Raw genomic sequence first — 20428 nt, forward strand, 5'->3', positions numbered from 1 at the left:
TATATTTAAATGCTTCCACATTCCTAAAGCATTACTGATTATCCAGACAGATATCCAAGGTATGTAGGGATTTTTTGTATAAATACATGGTACTAACATCTGTAAACTTGAAGGAGATAAATGCATCAGGTTGGGTTTTTTTTTTCTCTAGAGAATACAAATTGTCATGGCCTTCCAGTTTTATTGAAACGTGCTTGCAAAAGAAACAAAAAGTAGATTTGCCTCTGAGGAAAGCCTGAAAAGTATGTAAGAGAGCAATAAAGTTAACTACTTGGGAACCTGAATCCATTTACAACTGCAAGCAGATGTGCTTCACACAAGCAGATGAAAATATGATTTACAAGTGCATGTTTTTGCTAGGATGCTTTTTCTGTCAAATGATCATGCTAATTTTGACTCATTTGCAACTTGATCTCCCATTTCTTAGGAAAAGTCAGGTTCCTTCAACTATACAAGGGACAAGGATAAGGTTTAAGTAGAATTCAAAATAAAGAAAACAAAAATGACAACAAAACCACCAAGAAGAAACCTCACCAAACTGGTAATTCAATGGTAGTCAAGAAGATGGTAGTAATTTCAGATCTAACAGCAGTACCCTATTCCCTATTAGGTGTAAAAAAATCTGTAAAGAACAAGTTATGTCCAAGGATTTCCCAAATAAATAATTAATGGGCTAATAATACAGATGAAAATTATATGGTTTTGGCCTCCCAGTAGATGCAGTGATGAGCTTTGATGCTGGTGGAACACGTTCCATGTCAAATGATATGGAAAGTGCATGTTACCACCCAAGAACCAAGGTGAGTCCAGGAATGGCAAACTATCTGCAGTCACAGCTCACAAAAAGCATTTCAAACAACTCTTGATGCAAAGAACCCATGTTCTAGTATACAAATATCTTTCTTTGCACTGAATGCTCCATTCTTCCTAATATTATATGGCCTATTCCTACAGTATATCAAATAAAGGTTATTTACTAATTAAAACTTAGGCAGAGATGTTCTTCCAGGATCAAGCCGTGAGTGTCTTCATGGGATGGTGTGGTGCCTGTGAGCCAAATTTTTTCACTGACTAGATCTACTTGTCCATTTCTAGAGCAAAACTAGACTTCCCAATCAATGGTTCTTACCCCAATATTAAGGGAAGCTTCTATCTTCCTTCATACCCAGCAAGCAATAATTCCTATAAAAAAGGCCAACTAATGCCTTTAAGAAACTAATATTAGCAATAACTTAAATAACAGGGCTTCAAAGTGTTCCACACAATTCAACAGTGAGGCTATGCAGGATTCCCTCAGAGCTGTCTCTCTGCTGTACACACTCCTCCTTCCCCAGTATATTTGGGCACAGACCCCTTTCTTAGACCTAAGAAAGAGCCTGAGGTGTGAGAGACCTTCTAGAACTCTACATATTTCTGGGTTTTTTTCCCCTTAAAACAGTAATAGCTGTACTTCACTGCCAGAACTGAAATGAAGCATCAAGACACATATCTGGTGTCAAAATCGAGACTTTCTCTCAGTTTCTTGAGAAAAGGGAGGAGAGTATTAGCCAAAGAGATAAAATTTATTCTTTTTAAAGACACAGATGCTGATCTTCAGCTCTTCTGGAAATAAAATGAAACTTAGTATTTAAAGCTCTTCACCAATATTTCTTGTCCCCTTTTGTTGTTGTTTGGTTGGTTGGTTTTTTGTTTGCTTTTCTTTTTGTTTGTTTTTTTTGGGATTTGTTTTGTTTTATTTTCAAGACATGTAGGACTGGAAACTTGATTTTTTCTAAAGTAAATTTTCATACAAGAGATATTAATTAGTGTAAATTATTAGCATCAGGGTACTAATAAAGTGATGTCTGCAGTTATTCACCTCCTATGATACACTTCAACCCTACTTTCCTCCATGTAGTAGATATTTTCACAGGAGGTTTGAGCAGAAAAGGACAAAAAAGTTTTCCCCTCATGATGCTCTATGCCTAAGACATTATCCTCAGTGGTCTTCCTTCCATTCTGAGGAGAATACAAGAGAAGTGGAGTGTCAGAATATAATTTTGCATCCACTAAAAGCTGGAAATGGGCCATACAGGAACTGTTTGGGAGAATTCCTTCTGCTTGCTTCAATCACATCTCAGCAGAGAGCAAACATCTTCAGTAACTGACCTCTGAGGGGAGTAAATGTGTAACAATTCATGGAGGTGACAGAAAAGAGAGTTGTATTTACCCTGAGGAAAAGCACTGTCCAACAGCATGCAGACCTGTGCATTTGGAAACATTACCATCTTTACCAATTTTCTTCATCATTGTAACTGATGACTCCATAAATGAAAATAGGTTTAAATCTGTCCAGATAATCCTTCCTGGTTTACAGGTTATTTACATTACACCTGGATGATATATTCTAAGTGTCTCTAGAGACTGGTATATTTTAATGGGTCATTTGTTCCAGACCTTTTCTCTTATTTTCAATTTATACAACTATGAAAAAAAAAACCACCAAAAACCCAGCAAACCAAAACCTTCAGCATTTTAAAAATGTGGTATAATTAAAGTATAATTGCTGCTACTTTTAGTGACCATTCATAGAGCTAATTAACATCAGTGTATCAGAAATATGCTGGACTACATTACTCTTCTGAAAGCCCACTGAAGTCAGTTCAATCTGGACGGGTTGCTTTTTGATTAAAAAAAAACAAAAGCACTTTATTACTGTCTGAAAACTTTCAAGAAGATGTGTTCAGAAGGAATTATTTCAAAGAGGAATACGATTGTTCGTAAGACTGTGGTTAGTCTGAAAAGTCATTTTGCAAAACAATCAGAAATTAATGGAAAAAAAGAAATTTCCTCCTGACAGTAAAATTATTATTGTTTGTACCCATGAGTTCTATAAATGTTTCACTCCAAAGGAACAAAACTGTTTCTGTGACTTATTCTAGAATACACAGTAAGTGCATGGTAGAACTCAGAAACAGATTATCTTCAGTCCTGCTCTGCTAATACAAAATATTTATTGTGGCAGAACAATGGGATAGACTGCTATTATTCATGAAACAGATCATCCAAGCCATGGGAAAAAAGAGATTATACCACATAAGCTCCAAAACTCCAGATCCTCAATGTTTTGTTGAATAATCAGGCTTTCTAAAACCCACCAGTGCCCATATCTTTTAGAACAAAAATAATGCTTTACTTGGTGAAACACTTTAACATTAAAAAAGATACTTTCAGTGGAAGGTCTTAATGATTCTGATGTTGTTGATTCTTGGAGTCTTTGTCTGGCAGTTTAAGTTTATTCAAAACAATATATAAATTGAATTAATCCAAAATCCAGAATAAAACTAAAATGAAACTGTAGCTCAGTTTGAGATGAACAGAGACCCACTCCTGTGTGGCCTAACCCCTTCCCAGCCTCTCCCTCCCACAATACTTTCAGAAGTGTGTATTATAGATGACCCTTTGTAGTTGGATGAATTTGGCCCTGTAGGACAAACGCTAACAGGGATGAAATTTGTCTTGTTATTTCTGACTCAGCTTTTGGCACTGTGAATCAGTGCCTAAATTAAAAAGGAAAAAAAAAAAAAAAAAGAAAACAAGTCTAATAAAGAAATCCATGTTCATAAAATGCTAAACAGAATGATTAAATCCTTTCCCAGGGTGAATAAACAGATGTAATGGTCAAACAGTTCAGTCAAGCAAATTGGATACTTAAATGTGATTATTATGGAAGGTCACCTACAGCTTTAAAGCTGTTCTATATTGCAAAAGGGAGGATATTGTTATTTGACAATATTGGAAGTTTACATTCATCAATTGTGTTAAGAGATCTAACAAAAATTTATTACTTTAAATCATTATTTATTATGTGATTAAGGTATTTAAGCTGACTGCAGCTGCATACCAATACATACAGAAATATTCAGAAATTATTAATTTACTGTCAATGAACTAGGGAGGAATTTTTGATCAGTTAAAGAAGTAGCAGCATTAGCACACTAGTCAGGCACAGGATGCAACCAGAACTGCACAAAACAGCCTCTACTCTCCATCCTGCATCTCCGTTGTGTCAGTAGCCAGCCTACACCAGGGGCCATGAGCCCAAGCATCTAAAACTGGTGAACTCCATAAATTTCAGTTGAGCTAATGCTAGTTTTGCTCAGCTGGTTCCAGAATGTGTGCAATTTTCAAATTATGACCACATGGTCTTGCTTGGGGGTAGGAGAGGTTACCTCTCTGGACGAAATTTGTGCTTGTGTGGTCTCTGAAGATCCCAGCGCTGACACTCCTTGCCTGTCTCGGTGTGATCCATTGGCCCCCTGTAACTCTCTCCATTGCAGGTCATGCATTCAACTAGGAAAAAAAAATGGACACTAGTCATTTACTACACTAATGCTTACATCATAAAAAAAAAAAAAAAAAAAAAAAAAAACAAAAAAAACCCCAAAAAACAAAAAAAAAAACCCCAACCCCCCCCCCCAAAAAAAAACCCCACCAAATTAAAACCAAACCACCCCCCTAAAAAAAACCAAAAAACAAAACCACAAAAAACTACAACCAAAACCAAAGAAATCAACATAAAATCCCCAATGCGTCATTGCTTTTATATAATGATATCAACCTAAAGAGGTACTAAAAAAGTATATCTTTCTGTTGGGTTGGTATGTGTACTACCCTTGGGAATATAGTTTTACCTTTTAATGTAATACAGATGCTTAAATTTTATATCACTTTCTAGGACACTTCCAGTTTTGAAGCAGGTAGAGGGGACCTACTAGAGGCATTCATGCTCCTACCATTCTTTTACTAAACTTACAGTTAGTAAGAGACACACATAGTTACGGAAGAAGTATTTTTTAAAGGTGATATTACCTAATTAGCACCATTTTTCTTTTCTAAATCACTCTAAGTCACAGTATAATTGCAGTACAAGTTTAAGTGCAGAATATTGGTGAAATCCCAATTTCAGTGCAGTAAAGTATGTCTCTTTATATATCCAGCACTTCCAGCTATGTATGATACTGTATCTTTTTGAAGATTATGGTTTTTGGCAGCTTAAACTAAGATATATTTTCAGTGTGGGAAAGAGGATAGGGTGCATGGAGGGAGAGTGGTCAAAAGTTACCAAAGGAATTTGAAAGCATTGTTGAACAAAATTTAGAATGAAAGGTCTGAAAATATAAAAAAAAAAAAACACCAGAATTTACTGTAGACAAACTTCTCACGTACTCCCTAATTACAGTAATTGTAAGGGAGGATCATTTAGAAAATACTATTTTAAGGAATTGCAGATATCACAAACCATCAGCTACCAAAGTCCTCATCCTAAATTGAGCTCCAGGTCAAATATCCCATTTGCAGTTCACATAAGTTTATCTTTAACTGATAGATTTTTAGCAAATTCTCAAGCTCTGTGTAAATTATTCTATTCCTCCTTCTCTTTCTTTCTCCCATCCAGTCTCCCTCTCTCCCTCTCTCCCTCCCTCTCCTCTTCCTTTCCTAAGGACAGCACAGCTATTGCATGTAACACATTAGCAGGAAAATTAAAGGCATCCTATCTTGAAAAATTAAATAAGTTGATTGACTGGAACTGAATTGGCTGATTAGCAAGATATAAGAGCTTAATTTGGAGGTTAACAGAACTTAAAAGTCAACAAATGCAACGGTGCATATAAAGTGTCTTTCAAATTCTCTGACTTGAAAGTCAAATGGGGTTGGATTTGCTAAGAGTTATACTTATTTACAGTATTTATTCAAAAAGCAAAATGCATGCTTATCTTAAGCTTTCATCTTGTAATCCAGTATCTATATTTTCATTGAAAAGAAGATGAAAAGCTGATTTTACCATGGAATGGCACTAGATGATTTTATCACATAGTAATACTGAAATTGTAATGGATTCACTATAGACTAGACCAGATAAAAAAAAAAAAAAGGATCACATTTGTGTGATCAGCACAACTTCATTGTTCAAGCTCCTCCATAACCTGAAAAAAGCTGCTGAGCCTGAAACCTTCCAGCACACTGGAATTCCACAAGATCTCCTCTTCCTCTAACAACTTCTTTTTTTGCTATGTGAGTTACTCTCACTGAGAAATCACCCATTCTTTCTCTAAAGGCTGTGAGCAAGTGACTGCTGAGAGCTCTGAGCAGAGGCAGCTTTCTGCAGGAGCTGTGCTGGGTTACCTTCTGAGCACAGGGGGATGTCACAGACTTCGTGGCGCGTCTCTGGGCTGGTGGTGAAGCACCACGGGCCCCCCACTTCCCCTCGGGGGTTCCGGCAGTAGTTTTCCCTCAGGTCTTTTCCCCGATAGCTCGAAGGCAAAAAGCTAGTTTTAAAATGACAATCATTACAGTATAAGAGCATGCAAAGGTTGGGGTTAATCATACTATTTTTACAAACAGTTAGAAACAATCACATCTCTGCTTCCTTCTCCCTCCACCCTGTCTAAGCAAATTCACACACCCAAATATCTGTCCGTACACAAATACACATCTTCAGTCGGGATTACTCAACCTAAATGGCCTAAATCTGGGACAATTTGTCTAGCCCATAGCGTGCTCAAGAGAGTTTTACTCCCATCCCTCAGCTGTCCAGAGACAGCTATCTAGGGCAGAGCCAGAGGCAGTCACACACTCCCTGCCAGCCTGCACTGTGCTCTCCTTCAGGAGCTCTGGGTGCATAGGGGCAGATTGGGTCTGTAACCACGAGGGCTGTCTGTCCTGTGCATGTTGGCATGTACAACAGGTCCAGCTGGGCTCAGAGCTCACCTACAATGTGAAACCCACAAGCAGAGAAACCTCTTTGCATCCCTGGTCAGGCAGCAGCAAGAACTGATCAGCAGCATGCAAGTGTGACCAAGTCTGTGCTACACCTCACTGAGAGGCTTTCACTGCCTGAAACCAGGGACTGCTTTGTATTTCAGCACAAGAGATTTCCCCAGATGCCATTTTAGCTGTTCTTAGCTAAAAAATGTTCATGTTCATTTAGCATGTTCCTTCATGCTCTACCACACTGTTGCACCTTAGGGTCTGCTACTTACAGACCCACTCATAATTGCGTTGTGTGTGTTCAGACATTTAACAAAACTCCAGCTGACTTAACATGTCCAGGATCAAGGTGTTTTCTTCTCAGGTATCTGTGAAGGTATGTGCTTACATCTAGAGAAACCATGCCATATACTGTGACACACACACACTTCATATAATATAGTAATGCACCTTTTATTCTAGAAGTATCTAATATTTTATTTGGAGTGTTTTGGGAGAGAGAATAAAGAAGAAAATTTTGGCATGACATTTTATTCAAGTTTTATTCCCATTAATGAAATACTTGAACTCACTGATGTGAAAAATACCACTTTTAATTACATTGAGGTTCTAGTCAATGCAGTATGGAAACATCATATAAAGATGCTATTTTACTTTTGGTGCTTGAATAGATTAATTTTTATGTCATTCCTGCTGTCTATAAAAATGGTGCTTCTTTTTTCTCCTCTGTATTGTAATAATGAAAGTATCTTAAACTTTTTTAATTAAAGACTCTTAGGTGAACATTTTTGATGAGACATTCACACCTGCGTATGGGTTAAAGTGGTATGTCAGTGCCTATTAGACTATTCTATTTAACTTTTCTGCTCATTAGAAAATATAGGGAAAAGGCATCTCAAATTACATCAGATATACTGCTAGAGCATTAAAAAAAAAAGAAAAAGTCTAAATTATTAGCACTAGGGATGCAAGATGGGTCAGATATATAAATGACTTCAACAGGTACTGAAGCAAAGATCTTGAGAGAGGAAAAGATGAGTTGCAGTAAAGATCTACCCAGAAATGGAAGAAAGGGCCACTCCTAAAACTGATGATTTAGTTAATCTCCATTAGGTAAGGAAAGAAAATAAAAAAAGCCAAAAACTGAAGCCAGTAGGAGTAATGGTAAAAACAGATTCAACCACACAAAAGCCATGGAAACTAGCCAAAAGTTTACAAAGCATTGGTCTGCTCACCATTTCTCTTTTAGACCTTTATACATTGGACTTTTCAATTTAAAACTCTCTTAGAGTCTTAAATTTGTACTAGGATGGAGATGTCAATAATAGAAAGCAGAGTTTTGCTGGGAATCTCTGTGTTCTGATGGAATACAAATAAAAATATGACTTGCTAGATTGAAGCAAAATTTTAAAGTTTCAAGATGTTTCCATTCTTCCTAGAAATATAATTCAAAATCATTAAAATACATTTCTCCTTTAAATATGAAAAAGGAATTTATTTTCCAATGGCACTTTGTGATAATCAACTGTTGAGAAAAACCAACCTACAAGGCTAAGCCTTTTGTACTAATAAGTTCCAAACACATCACTACTGTCTGCTTCTTTCCACCTCCCTCATGTCTCTGATGATGAAATCATATTTTCTGATGTTGAAAAACAAAATTAGCATGCAGCCACCTCATTTATCCGGTGACCTTTTAAAAATTAAACCCATTGCACAAGGCAGGAGAACAGTCACTCTCATAAAATTCATCATAGAAGAGTGGCTGTCCAAATGCAATGGACACAACTGTGAATGTGATAAAACTGTGTATGCTGGGTATTAAAATGCAATTTAGTGATAATATGTGCTATCTAGACACTTTACTTTCTCTTATTATATAAAGTCACATGTATATTATGTAGAATAAATGCTCATTTTTGCTTAGGTTATAATGATTATGAATTCTGTCACTTCTGAAATATGAAGATATCTAATTCAAGGTGCTGAGTCTCAAGAAGTCATTGCTGTGGGATCTGGTGGTATTTATGGTTTGCTCCCAGTTAAGAACAGGTCTGGTCCCAAACTGAGGAGCAGACACTGCTGTCTATACTGTAAGAGCCAAGTCCAGTAAGTCTAAGCCTGAGGCTCAGCTTTGTAACACATCATAAGAGGACAGAATTCAACTATCCTTTGCCTTTTAATGTTGTTCCAAGATATCCTCTTGCACACTGGATTGATTTGGTCAGGACAGGACTGAGCAGTGCACAGCCCAGTTCCTCAGCAGCCATCTCCAGTTTGCCTCCTCCTAAACAAACTGCTGACCCTGGGAGTCTGGAGCAAAAGGCAGCAATGTGGATAGCAAACTTACGGGTGAAAGGGCATTTTGGTTTTGTCTCCTAAAGTTTTATTATCTACATGGTTAAAGCCAGTACAAAGGAGTTTAAAGAGGACTGGTTCAAGAGTACACCAGTACTTTGTAGTCCTTTAGCTGGTTTCCGGGAACATTTGTTGGGGATGAGTCTGTTTTTACCATTACTCTTACTGGCTTCAGGTTTTGGCTTTCTTCTCTTTTTCCTTAGCCAATAGAGTTCAACTGGATTTACTCTCAAGGTGTAAGTTTGGCCTCAGTTTCTCACTGTACCAGATCCTACTCTGAAAAGATAAGTCCTGTACATGCTCCCTCAGTGTTTAGCTTGTATAATCTGAAGGGAAGGATTTGAAAAGCCTCTTCAGTCCTTTCCATGGATTTTTGCCTGGCCTAAGTGCTTCATAGAGTTTAACATATTTCATAAATAACAGAGAATTGACAGTAACTATGCAAAATATACTAACAATACACTAAGCAAATAGGTGATCTACTATCCCCTGCTTCCTAATTAAGTGGTTTTCAAAATTGCTTATTCCTTGGGAGTTGATTAGTAGACAGTGATGAACTTCCAGACCCTGGGCTGAAATAACGCAGATGTTTTGTTTCTGCCAGTAGCTAAGAGATCAAAAGGATATAAACAGCTTAAAAAAAAAAAAAAACAACACAGGAAAAAAAGAGATACAGACACACAGGCTGGCATTAGGAGAGAACTTTTTGGAGAAAGTCCAAGATAGGGATTCTCTGGGATCTGGAGAATGGCATCTCTTGGAGAAAGGCAAGAATATACCTAGGAGATTTTGTTTTCTAATGCTAGTTTTCCCATAAATTCTTATGCTTTATGGAAGCTGTCTGGGCACTATTCCCATTGTCTCTGCTCCTGAACTCTTACCTGTGCTCATGGGGGATCATTGAATTCCAGGCCTGACACTGGATACCACTTTTGGTAACAGATATTGTTCCTTTATAGTCTGCTCCTTTTCCAATGATACAATTTCTGACATAATCTATTGAAATAAAAGAGAAGAAAATGAGGGATTTGGTTTATGTATGAAAAACTAAAGCTCATCTTCTGCTTTCACATAAAATAATATAATTATTACCATTTACCTTCCTAAATCTTAAAAATACTGTTTATTTGTTGACATAGATGCCTTTTTTTTTTTTTTTCCCAAATATTGATCACTATCTGACCACCAAAAAATTCTGGAAAAGTTTCCAATGTATCTGATGGAAAAAAAACTCCATGTCTGAGGACTTATGTATTTTACTCATTAGTACATAAGAGCAGTATTAACTAATAAATGGTAACTCATATCAGCTCATACTGAGCTGCTCAGTAGCAAATTGAAGTAGAAAACTGAAACTAGTATGTATGACAGTAGGAAAATATGTAGATTTGAAAACTGGTACCAACAGCAAGTATATAGACAAGTTTGCATGACAGCAAACTCAGGATATGTGTAAATAAGACTGTAGGATGCAGCTTTCAAAATGCATGAAAGCATCCATGCCTAGGACGTTCCTACAGCCAAAAAATCACTGACTGACCTCAGGGGTTTTTTTTCCCCTCCCTAGCTGGGAAAACAAAATCAGTAAATAAATCAGTTACCCTTCTTTTCATACAGATCAAACGCATGGTCTTGCTTCTTTCTCACACCATTTGTCAAGCTGTTGAAGGACAACCAATGGCACCGTTTTGTAACTCTGTCATAAGCAAAGGCCCTGCAAAGAAAATCTGGATGAGAAAAAAATCTCTGTGTGGTTTATAATAATGACACATGGCCTGCCAAGGAGCATGCAATGACATCAGATTTATTTTTACTGGGAAAGTCAGAGAAACAGTCCAAATTACTATTTAAACCCACAACTGTGCTGACAAGAGCAAAGAAACAAAGAAATTAAATTGATGTGGTCATTACATTAAATACCAGTTTGGTTGTCACACTAATCTAAGAGTTCCCTTGTCATTAAAGATCTTTATTTTAAAACTTAGATAAATGTGACTGAGACAGCATTTGTGTCCTCACTTACGCTGCTCCCTGGGAAAAAAACCAAAACTGTGAAGATTCAAACATTATCTTTGCTGTCCTTACAATATGCCTCTGAAATAGTTAAAGTATCTCACACTGATGGATTGAGGAAAATTCAACACAAGGAATCTGTTTCTTGCCTAGAACAACAGAGTTGTTTAAAAACAAGATTATTTTTATTTGTATTTTTATTTAACAAATAAACTGTGATAGTGTACCTAGAATTTTTCTTGCTCACTTTTGTTTTCTTTTTTTTTTTTCTCTTTATCAAACTGCTTTCCAGGAGTGAATACAATATGTGCCGAATTGACTAGATGTGGGGGAGGGCAAGAAAGACAAACAAAACCACAGAGTAAAAACACTTTATTTCAATGCTTGAAATTAAAAATGCTGACCGTTTTCTCCTAAAACAGTTTTGAAAGGATAGTCTTTAACTAGAGGTAAAATATTTCAAAGGATATTAAAACCACAATTAACCGCCTTGGAGGGGGCAACTTTTTTCCTTAATTTTTCATTTGAACAAAATGAAAAATAACTGACATTATTTCCTCTAGTCTACCATAAAATCTACATTTTTGTCACTCATCCCATACCTTCTGAGATATTTTATTCTGATCTGAGAAGGCATTTTAACACTACTTGATAGTATCCAAGAGTCACACAGATTTCTTACACCTCATCCATACTTTGGCTATGCCATATTCATCAGCACTGCATCCTTCAACAAAAAGTTCCTTGATCTTCATTTAATTCACCATACAAGCTTTCTGTGTGAGATCTTGCTGGCTTCAGTTGAAAATGCTACAAGGTCCTATCCAATCTCCCCAGTCTTCTCTCTTTCAAACATCTTCTTCATTATCGTTTCCATCACCAAACAGATTTTTCATCCAACTGCTCTCTCTACTCTGTTGACTCCAAATGTTTCCAACCTGCTAACCTTCATCCCTCTGCCCTTGTGCAGCCTTCTGTTCTCTTCTGGCTGATTCTCAAATTCGAGCATATCCAAGTGCCTCTAACTCCATCACTCACAAAAATATCCTTGACCTTTCCTGCCTTTCCAATTACATTCTCGTTTCCGCTCCTCCCTCCTAAAGAGGGAATGCAGAATGCACTGTTTACAAACTATTCTTCCAGTTTTTGCCTTTCAGTTGCCGTTTGGTTTCTTTCCAGTTTGGCTTCAACCAGTTCTGCACATAAAAGTTTGCAACAGTCTTTTCTTGGACCCAAATCTGGAGGGTTTTTATAGCTCCAAAGTCAACATATTTGAGCGAATTCTTGGACTTTCTTCTACTGATACTGCCGATCACAACAATTTTTTTTTTTGGTTTCTCTTTGTGCTGAGGTAGTCTGTAGATTTTCTTGCAGGTGCTGAAATTCTGTTGCCTATACTGAAATCCCTTCCTGGGTAAATACAGACACTCCAAGCAGATAACCAGATAACAAAGGATAAGACAGTGACAACTTTGCAGCTAAGGAATGGACACACCTGCAAAAGTCACCTGTATAGTAAATAAAAGAGTAACTGTAGTGATTTTTTTCATCCATAGGGCTTAGGTTTCATCCATAGGGCATAGGTTTTTGGGAAAAACCTGAAGGATGACTGTAGGAAAACAGAGGGAACTTCACTGCTAAGGTGGTGAAACAAAGGAATAGAACAGTTCAGCAGCAGCTTGAGAAAACTGATAGGGAAGGCAGAAAAAGAGGCTCAGAGATTTATGAAGTCAAAAACACAGTATAAGTGAATCTCAGGAGTTCTTTGATGGAGGATTTTAGGAATAATGTTATGAAAAAGAAACAAGTCTAGATAAGGATCTTGTAACTCAGCTGGAAATGAACAATATCTGTGTAAGCATGACAGCAAAGGGAATAGAGTAAGTATCTGTTCTCAAAAGTTACATATATTAGTTTCAACAAAAAGTGTTAAATCATCAAGGATTAATGATTAAACAATAAAATACTCAAAATTTACTTACATGTGACACAGAAACTTATAAAGAAGAAATGGCAAGTTGTCTTAATTTCTCCCCTCCTCCAGAAAATAAGGAGTACCTGAACCTTTACAAGACTGTAGGGCCTGAAATCTGCTACTTTTACCACTTTCTGGCAAAAAAGAAACTTAACACTGTTCCTGCTTGTGTACCTCACAGTGCACAGACACAGATGTTGTTGCTCCCAATACTACTGTCCCAATTATGGTACAAAGCAATTCCATTTTTAATTCTTACATAAAGCTTACACACAGAAAATAAAACATCAGTGCTGTGACCCAAGTGATGGAGAACTGCTGTGTAGATGTGGAGTATAAGAATCAAGCCATGAAAATGTCAATAAACATAGGAAGTTTCAAGTCTCATATTTCAAGCATTTGAAATGTCATTTTGTGTTACTTCTTATTTTAGAATGCTCCCACAGCAGGCAGGAAGCTAATTGGTTTTCATTTAAGTTGGCAACAAATTTCACCTTGTAATAACCATGTACTGGTATGAAGTTAAAGACTGGGATCCTAGAAATAAAGGGGAAACATTAGTAAACACTGGATCCTTTAAAAGGGAACACATGCAAAATGTGTGTTTACAGTAGCGTCAAAGAACAGTTCACACTGCAAAAGGATCCATATGGGGCCAAAAGGGAAACCACAAGAATGTTCTGAAATCCCTGTAAAGAAAATCCCATGCACTCTGTGCATAATGGTAGCACAGGCAAGACCTCATCACCTACATCTCTTCTGCTAAAGCAGGTTTTTAGCACCTTCCCTGCTAAAAGCCCAGCAGGGAAAGCAGGAATTCAGAGAGTAAGTCATCAGGATCTGCAATTCTTCTCCAGACTCAGTGTAACGTAATTGCATGACAGATTGCCATTCTGTTATCTGCGAGCAGGGCTTTTCCAAGCTGTACTCTCAAAGTCCCTCATGTCTCCTTTATGTTGTTCCATTGATTCATTAAGGGAGAAATTGCCCCCTGAGATATCCATCAGACACTTTGTAAAAAAAAAAAAAAAAGCTACAAAACATGAAAACATTTTAAAAATTCTGAGAGACTCTAAATTAATTGTATTATAAAAGAGACTAGACACATATATTAACTTGCTCTTTATTTTCAGAACACAAAAGATAGCATCTGGAGCAACTACAAGTGGCTTGAGACAGTTTTCCTAAACTGATGCTAGAATATAAAATTGTTGTTTTCTTGTATTTATTCAGAATTTGCTTTATACTCTGATACTTAATTTTGTAATACTTCTTGCTGCTGCTCATCAGAACTCAAGGATGTCTTGCTGTATTGAATACAACCTGATCCTTTTGGCAATGACATCAGTGGAAGCCCTGCCAATAGGGCCTCCAGGTGTACCAGGTGAAAAGTGTTAGTGCCTGGAAAATATTTTCTATCTGAAAAAAGTTATCTCTGCTCATTATTTACACATATAAACAGAGTACAGAGTGATACAAATGAGATCTTGCAACAATGGTATTACAGGTTTACTGGAGGATTTAATCACAGTTGAGAACCTTCTCTGCCAAGGAAGAATATTTGTTGTCTTATTTCATCTAGCTTCCATTTGTGCCAATTGTCAAAATTGTTTTATATTTCAAGTTCAGGCTCACGTTTAGCCCAGTACTCACCAGTACAGAAGTCCTCCACTCTCTCCAAGATCTTCTGCAATGCCTTTCATTGACTGCTAAAGGTCTAGACTAAGAGAGGCCAGGGGGATCATGTAGGTCTAATATGTCAGAAAAATGATACTGATTTGTTCCAAAAAATAGTGGAGAGTGTGTAAAAGGCAGACAAGTGATCAGCTGCATGATATGTTTCTAAGAGACAGCAGATGCTGAAGGATAGCCATCCACAGCCCAGGTTTGATTCCACTGTATCAGATTCACAGTACTTGCCAGTGAACTTCTGCAGGGCATGTATCTGGGCTCCATCTGTGAGGGTCTCATTGATTTCAGCAAGAGTAATGTGCAAAGAATGAAGACAGAATATGGTCTGAAGTGGTGCTGAAACACTGCAGCTGTGATGTGTGACAATAACCACTTTATAAGAAACCTGAAAATCTTAGAAATGTTCACCTAATGCTACATTGCAGCCCAAGTGATCAGCATCTTAACATGAGTACATTTTGTCAGCTATGTTATGGAAAAGATTACTGATTGGACAAGCTAAGAAGACAGACAACTCAGATAAAGCCTCAGACTGACACTCTCTGGACAGGTAGAGCAAGGTCACTGAAATCAAAAATCACAATCTTTAGGTTGTTCTCAGTACAAGCTACCATTGATGACAATCACAGAGAGATCTTTGATCAAAGCCTGTTATACCTGTTTCCTTAGGGAAAAAAAAAACAAACAAAAGAGATACATAACTTACTTGCAAGTGAAGGAAAGGCCCTTGTTCCTGCTGCATCTCTTTGCACATTGCTCTGTGGTATTTAACAACTTCGTTTTTACTTCCAGTGTTTTGTTTACTTTAATGAGCATCAACTCTCCTGTTTTTTTGAAGTCATGAAGAGGATTTCTCTTTTTGCCTTTGCCCTCTAAAAAAAGAAACAAAGAATAAGAAGAAAAAAACCACAAAAATATTCTTAAGAAGAATGCTGAGATTAAGGATGGCATTAGATACGGATAATATTTTCTAGGAATTATCTTCAGAACCTAAAGCATAGAGAATCTCACAAAAATAGGGTATAAGTATATACTGCAGAAGAATTGATTATTTTAGACAATGACTTCCATTTTAAAAACCAAAATAGTAGGAAATATAGCAAAACCAGTTTCAAATAAAACTTGCACAATGCTGTAAAAGGGTAAAAGGAAAAGTTTTCATGCTTTGTAAATTTTTTTCAGAACCTGCAAAATATGCCCAATAATTACCTGAGATCTTGTAAATATTTCCATGAGAAGCTCAAGTGAAAAAGAACATCACTTGCTGAATGCAAAAAGCAGTTCTTAAAACAATACACTTATCACAAATTGTGAAAAAAAATGGATTCTGGAAGTAACACAAAATAATCATCTCACTGCTCCAGTGAAGTCTCAGTGTGAGTGTTGTGTCCACTATAAGTGTGACTGATGTAGAGTTGTAGCTCACAGAAAAGATTATAAGGTCAGACAGAGGCCATAGCATGGAAATAGTCTGTAGTGTTGCAAAGATTCCTGCAAAAATGAACACAATGATCTCGTTTCCATGTCTCTATTGAAAAGCCCAGAGTCAGAGGTATCGAATGGAGGGAGGAAGATTGGCTAAAGATGTTTGGCTAAAGTGCAAGTGGAAAGGCCTTTGATATCTGCAAGAAAATTCCAGAATTTTCCCAATATTTATTTCTATTTTTGCTTTACATTCCATGAAAACCAGTCTACCAGTTAAGGCTATTCCATTGTCTCTGAAGACAGATGAGCACATCTGGAGATAACTGTCCCTATTCTGTCAGATGAGTAACACAGAGAGAATAAATTGCCCTGTGGATCTATTTCTCCTATTTCACTCAGTGATCCCAGATGATCTTTTTGGATTAGATGGCTTATCCACGTAAGGTTAGGTGAATAAATTCCTCCTTAGTTTACAGAGTAGATAATATTATTTTCCGTAACTTCTTCCCATGTAACTGTATTCACAGCTGTCCTTTCATTTTTCTCTACAGACTCTGCAACAATAATAGAACACAAATGCTCCGGTTCAATTTATTAAATTTCACCAGAGGTTTTCCAATAGACAAAACCTCAGCCCAGTGCTGCCCAGTGCTCTGAACAGATCCTCATGCACATGCAGAGTGCACTTAGGCCAGTAAAGTTTTGCTTGGTGCACTCTGCAGAAGCCCAGAATAAATGCAAATAGCAATAGCTGAGGCTCTGGAGGAGTTACTGCCAGCCCCATGTACTGGAAACCCAAAGAGACCTTAGGAGTGTTCCATTTGCAGAACTTCCATCCTGATCACTGAGTTCACATTTGCACTGGATTCAGCTAAATCACACCTCTCAGTGGTGAGTTATCCCTAAAACATCTAGAACTATCACAAAGACATCTACATTAGACCTCATCAATCTTCAGCTTTTAAAAAAAGAAGAAAAACAAAGGAGCAGAATAACTCCGCTATAATATTCCTATAAAATAATCTTTCCCTCATCCTCCTTTCATTTTGAACTGATAAAAGTAAACCATGCCACTCCGCAGCATCTAACAACTCACAATTTAATCCCAATCACAGAAAAGTTAAGCAAATAACTGATTTATCTTTAAATATAACTATTATTATCATATGAAAATGCTTTTGATCAAAAAATCCAATGCTAATAATTTTGGTGTTGTGTCAGGGACTCCTATCAGCTCTCTTAAGCATTTTCAGCCTTCTATATGTGCAGTGCACATGCACCCAAAATGAATCACTGCTTAGAGAAATGTTATGGTAATGTTCTCATCTTAAGGATCCTGAACCTGTTACTGGAAATGGTTGTGTCTACATTGAAGCTGCTTTTTTTTTTTGTTTGTTTGTTTGTTTTGTTATACCTGTGATAGAAACAAAGTGCTTCAAAAAGAATTGCATTTACCCCTTAAGTCAACCACAGAAAAACAAATCTTCCATAAAGCTTTTGTGGTGCATTTCTCAATCTATTATCTTCCAAGACATACTTGTTAGTTTTTATGTTGTCTCAGCCAAGACTTGTATGTCAAGTGGTGGTAAGAATCTGTAGAGGAATATCAAAAAGTGTTTTCTTTCAGTTCCTGATACTAACATTTCCCATCTACTGATAAGTGTCATTATCTTAATTCCCAAGATAACAGCTTCTTAAACTCACCAGCCAGCATGCAAGAATATGATTTAAACAATCAAGAAATTCTGTTCTGCCTGAAAAATATGGTGCAGAGTTCTGCTTTTTCTTTTTGTCCTTCTTTTCCTAGCAGTTGTCCAAAGAGGATTATGGGTTTGATCTTGCATTTAGCAATTCATAACAGCCTGAATTAGTTTAGCTTTCAAACAACAACATTCTATGTCTTGCCTATAATCCAAGAGGCAAAGGGCCAAGTGCATCTGTGGTGTGACTGTTAGAAACATCAGAATAATGCAAAGCACTACTTTAACAATTCTCCTAACAAAATATATGAAAACATTATTCTTTTTGTGTCAAATTAGGTGCCTTTATTAATAAAAAGTTAACTCAAACAGTGTATTAGGCATGCCCCACATTAAAGGTTAGTATGCAGTATGCATACAATGCAACTAATTGGTGATTGCCATTCATTTCAATTTTTTTAACTTTGATTAATCAAGATTTCTTCTCATTTTGTGGGCCATGTCCTCTGATGTTTTCTGTAGTTTCATATCACATTACCAGGGAAGTCTGACATTCCACTGAAATTTGAAAATATTAACAGCTGATTCAAACACAAAGGAATTCAGTCAAATATGAACCAACATTTTTTTCTTCAACAGAAACAACCACTAACTAAAAATATTTCTCCAGTCAACTTAAAAAAATCTTAAAATGGTGAGGATGGTGCCTTTTTCTGTTTCTTAACATGAAGTTGAACAGAAAAGAGATAAGCTCAGTCAGTGCCCAAGGAAAATGGAAATGACACATCTGCTCTAGTAGAATGCAGCACTGGACAAGTGCTCCATAACCTCATATGGGATTTCCAGTCTCCCTGCTGGTGTTCCCATTTTCATAAAAGACTTTAAATATTTACTTAAGAGGTACCTCACAGGGAAAGACATTTACCTTGGAGCTACAAGAACTCACCTTTCAGTTCCCTTACTAAGATTTTCAAATGAAGTTTCTGAACAGTCTTCTCAGATAAGAATCACTGACTGAGACTGCTATGGGGCACCTGGAGGAAAGATTTCCAACAATACCTTTTCTTGGAGCAGTTCCAGTCCATGCCAAATAGTCTCAATAATCAGAGATAAAGAAAACTGGCATTCTACAGCACTTTTATAAGAAAACTCACCAGCAAGGTCCAGTGCCTGTGTTCTAGAACCTGCTTCACTGTAATTTTAATTATATTTATACAAAACAGAACCAGTAACATAGAGAACTGTGAGCAATGGAGGCCACAGTATGCAATGACAAGGAAAGAAAGTTTCTTGATTAACAAGAGAAACTGGTTTGAATCAGCAAAGGTGTTTGTGTGTTTTGATGTCTCTTTCTCTCCAGGTATTCTGTAATCATTGGGCTGACAGAAAAATGTCAGCAGTATAGCTTTTTCCCTTCTGGCCATGTGTCCCACACCAAAAAAGGGCTCTGGTTTCCCAAAGCACCACATCACTCAGTTCTGTAACCACCTGATTATGTTCTGTATCTCAAATTCCAATTTACACCTTGCAGAACAAAACTGTTCTGATACTAAGCTATACGAGAGTATAGAAATTCAGTAGTTCCAGGTTTTTTAGAGTTCAAACACCTAAGCAACTCACATTTTACACCCTCAGGTCTTAGTATGATCACAAAAAGTATTTGGTTTTGCATTATCTATGTAGTAGTAAAAAACCTGCTACAGCAAATACAATACCACTTTTGTGGTAATCAAAATAGCACACAGGGTGTCATAAGGCCCAAAGATCATCTTTGTTCATTACAATGAGATCAAAACATTACTTGTTTTACTTTTTTTTACAAAGAGATTACTTGAATTTATCTGCTTCATGGGTAATCCCTTTCTCCTTCCTCCACCACTCCATCTTTTTCTAATAAAGATGTACATTTTAGGCTGCAAAGTTATGGTATTACAGAGCACAACTGGAGCATACTGGCTGCTTCCCCTGGAAAAATTTCTACTTCTATGGACATGTTGCAGGCTCTAGAAATCTTTTATTAAATATCAGTTATGATGCACTGGAGCATGTCAGCTCCAGGGTTTCCAAATTTCCCTCTAGTCTATGCAAAAGTTGGTACTTTCTTAAAGAAACACATCTTGAAGTTTCCTGATTATGTAAGAAAACTTATTCCTCTTGTTTCTTTTTAATTTTACATCCCACTTTGTTACACACAACAAAACCATCCAAACTTAACAACAGGTTTTCCAAATGGGAAGATAAATACATTTAAATTAATGTTTATGTTTTAATTGAGGTTCTTAATGAAAACTTGGTTCTTTGTGATTGAGTTTTATTTCCCTTTTCTGTTTATTTAGACTTGCAGAACTTGAGCATTTTAATATTTATTTGCTTTTTTGAGCTAAACTTTCAACTGTGCGGGGACCTTTTATAACTTCCAGTTTTTAAGAAATATAAACACTCACCTAAAAGCATCACTTTGTTTGTCAGATGTTGGAAATAAACTAAATATATGGGAAAATAAATGAAGATAATT

At 36.7% G+C, this 20428-nt stretch overlaps 1 protein-coding gene across 1 annotated transcript in view; it reads right to left on the bottom strand.

The window, feature by feature from the left end:
* Positions 1-19906, bottom strand: part of HGF (hepatocyte growth factor) — a 45185-nt gene extending 25279 nt beyond the window's left edge. The window contains exons 1-6 of the mRNA XM_058023308.1: positions 19867-19906; positions 15495-15660; positions 10710-10822; positions 9990-10104; positions 6166-6308; positions 4212-4332 (exon numbers count right to left, since the gene is read on the bottom strand). Of these exons, the coding sequence (XP_057879291.1) occupies positions 4212-4332; positions 6166-6308; positions 9990-10104; positions 10710-10822; positions 15495-15660; positions 19867-19906 (698 nt within the window). The remainder of the gene's footprint in view (positions 1-4211; positions 4333-6165; positions 6309-9989; positions 10105-10709; positions 10823-15494; positions 15661-19866) is intronic.
* Positions 19907-20428: the final 522 nt, after the last annotated feature.

Source organism: Melospiza georgiana, chromosome 4 (assembly GCF_028018845.1).
Source record: "Melospiza georgiana isolate bMelGeo1 chromosome 4, bMelGeo1.pri, whole genome shotgun sequence".
In the NCBI taxonomy this organism is placed as follows: domain Eukaryota; kingdom Metazoa; phylum Chordata; class Aves; order Passeriformes; family Passerellidae; genus Melospiza; species Melospiza georgiana.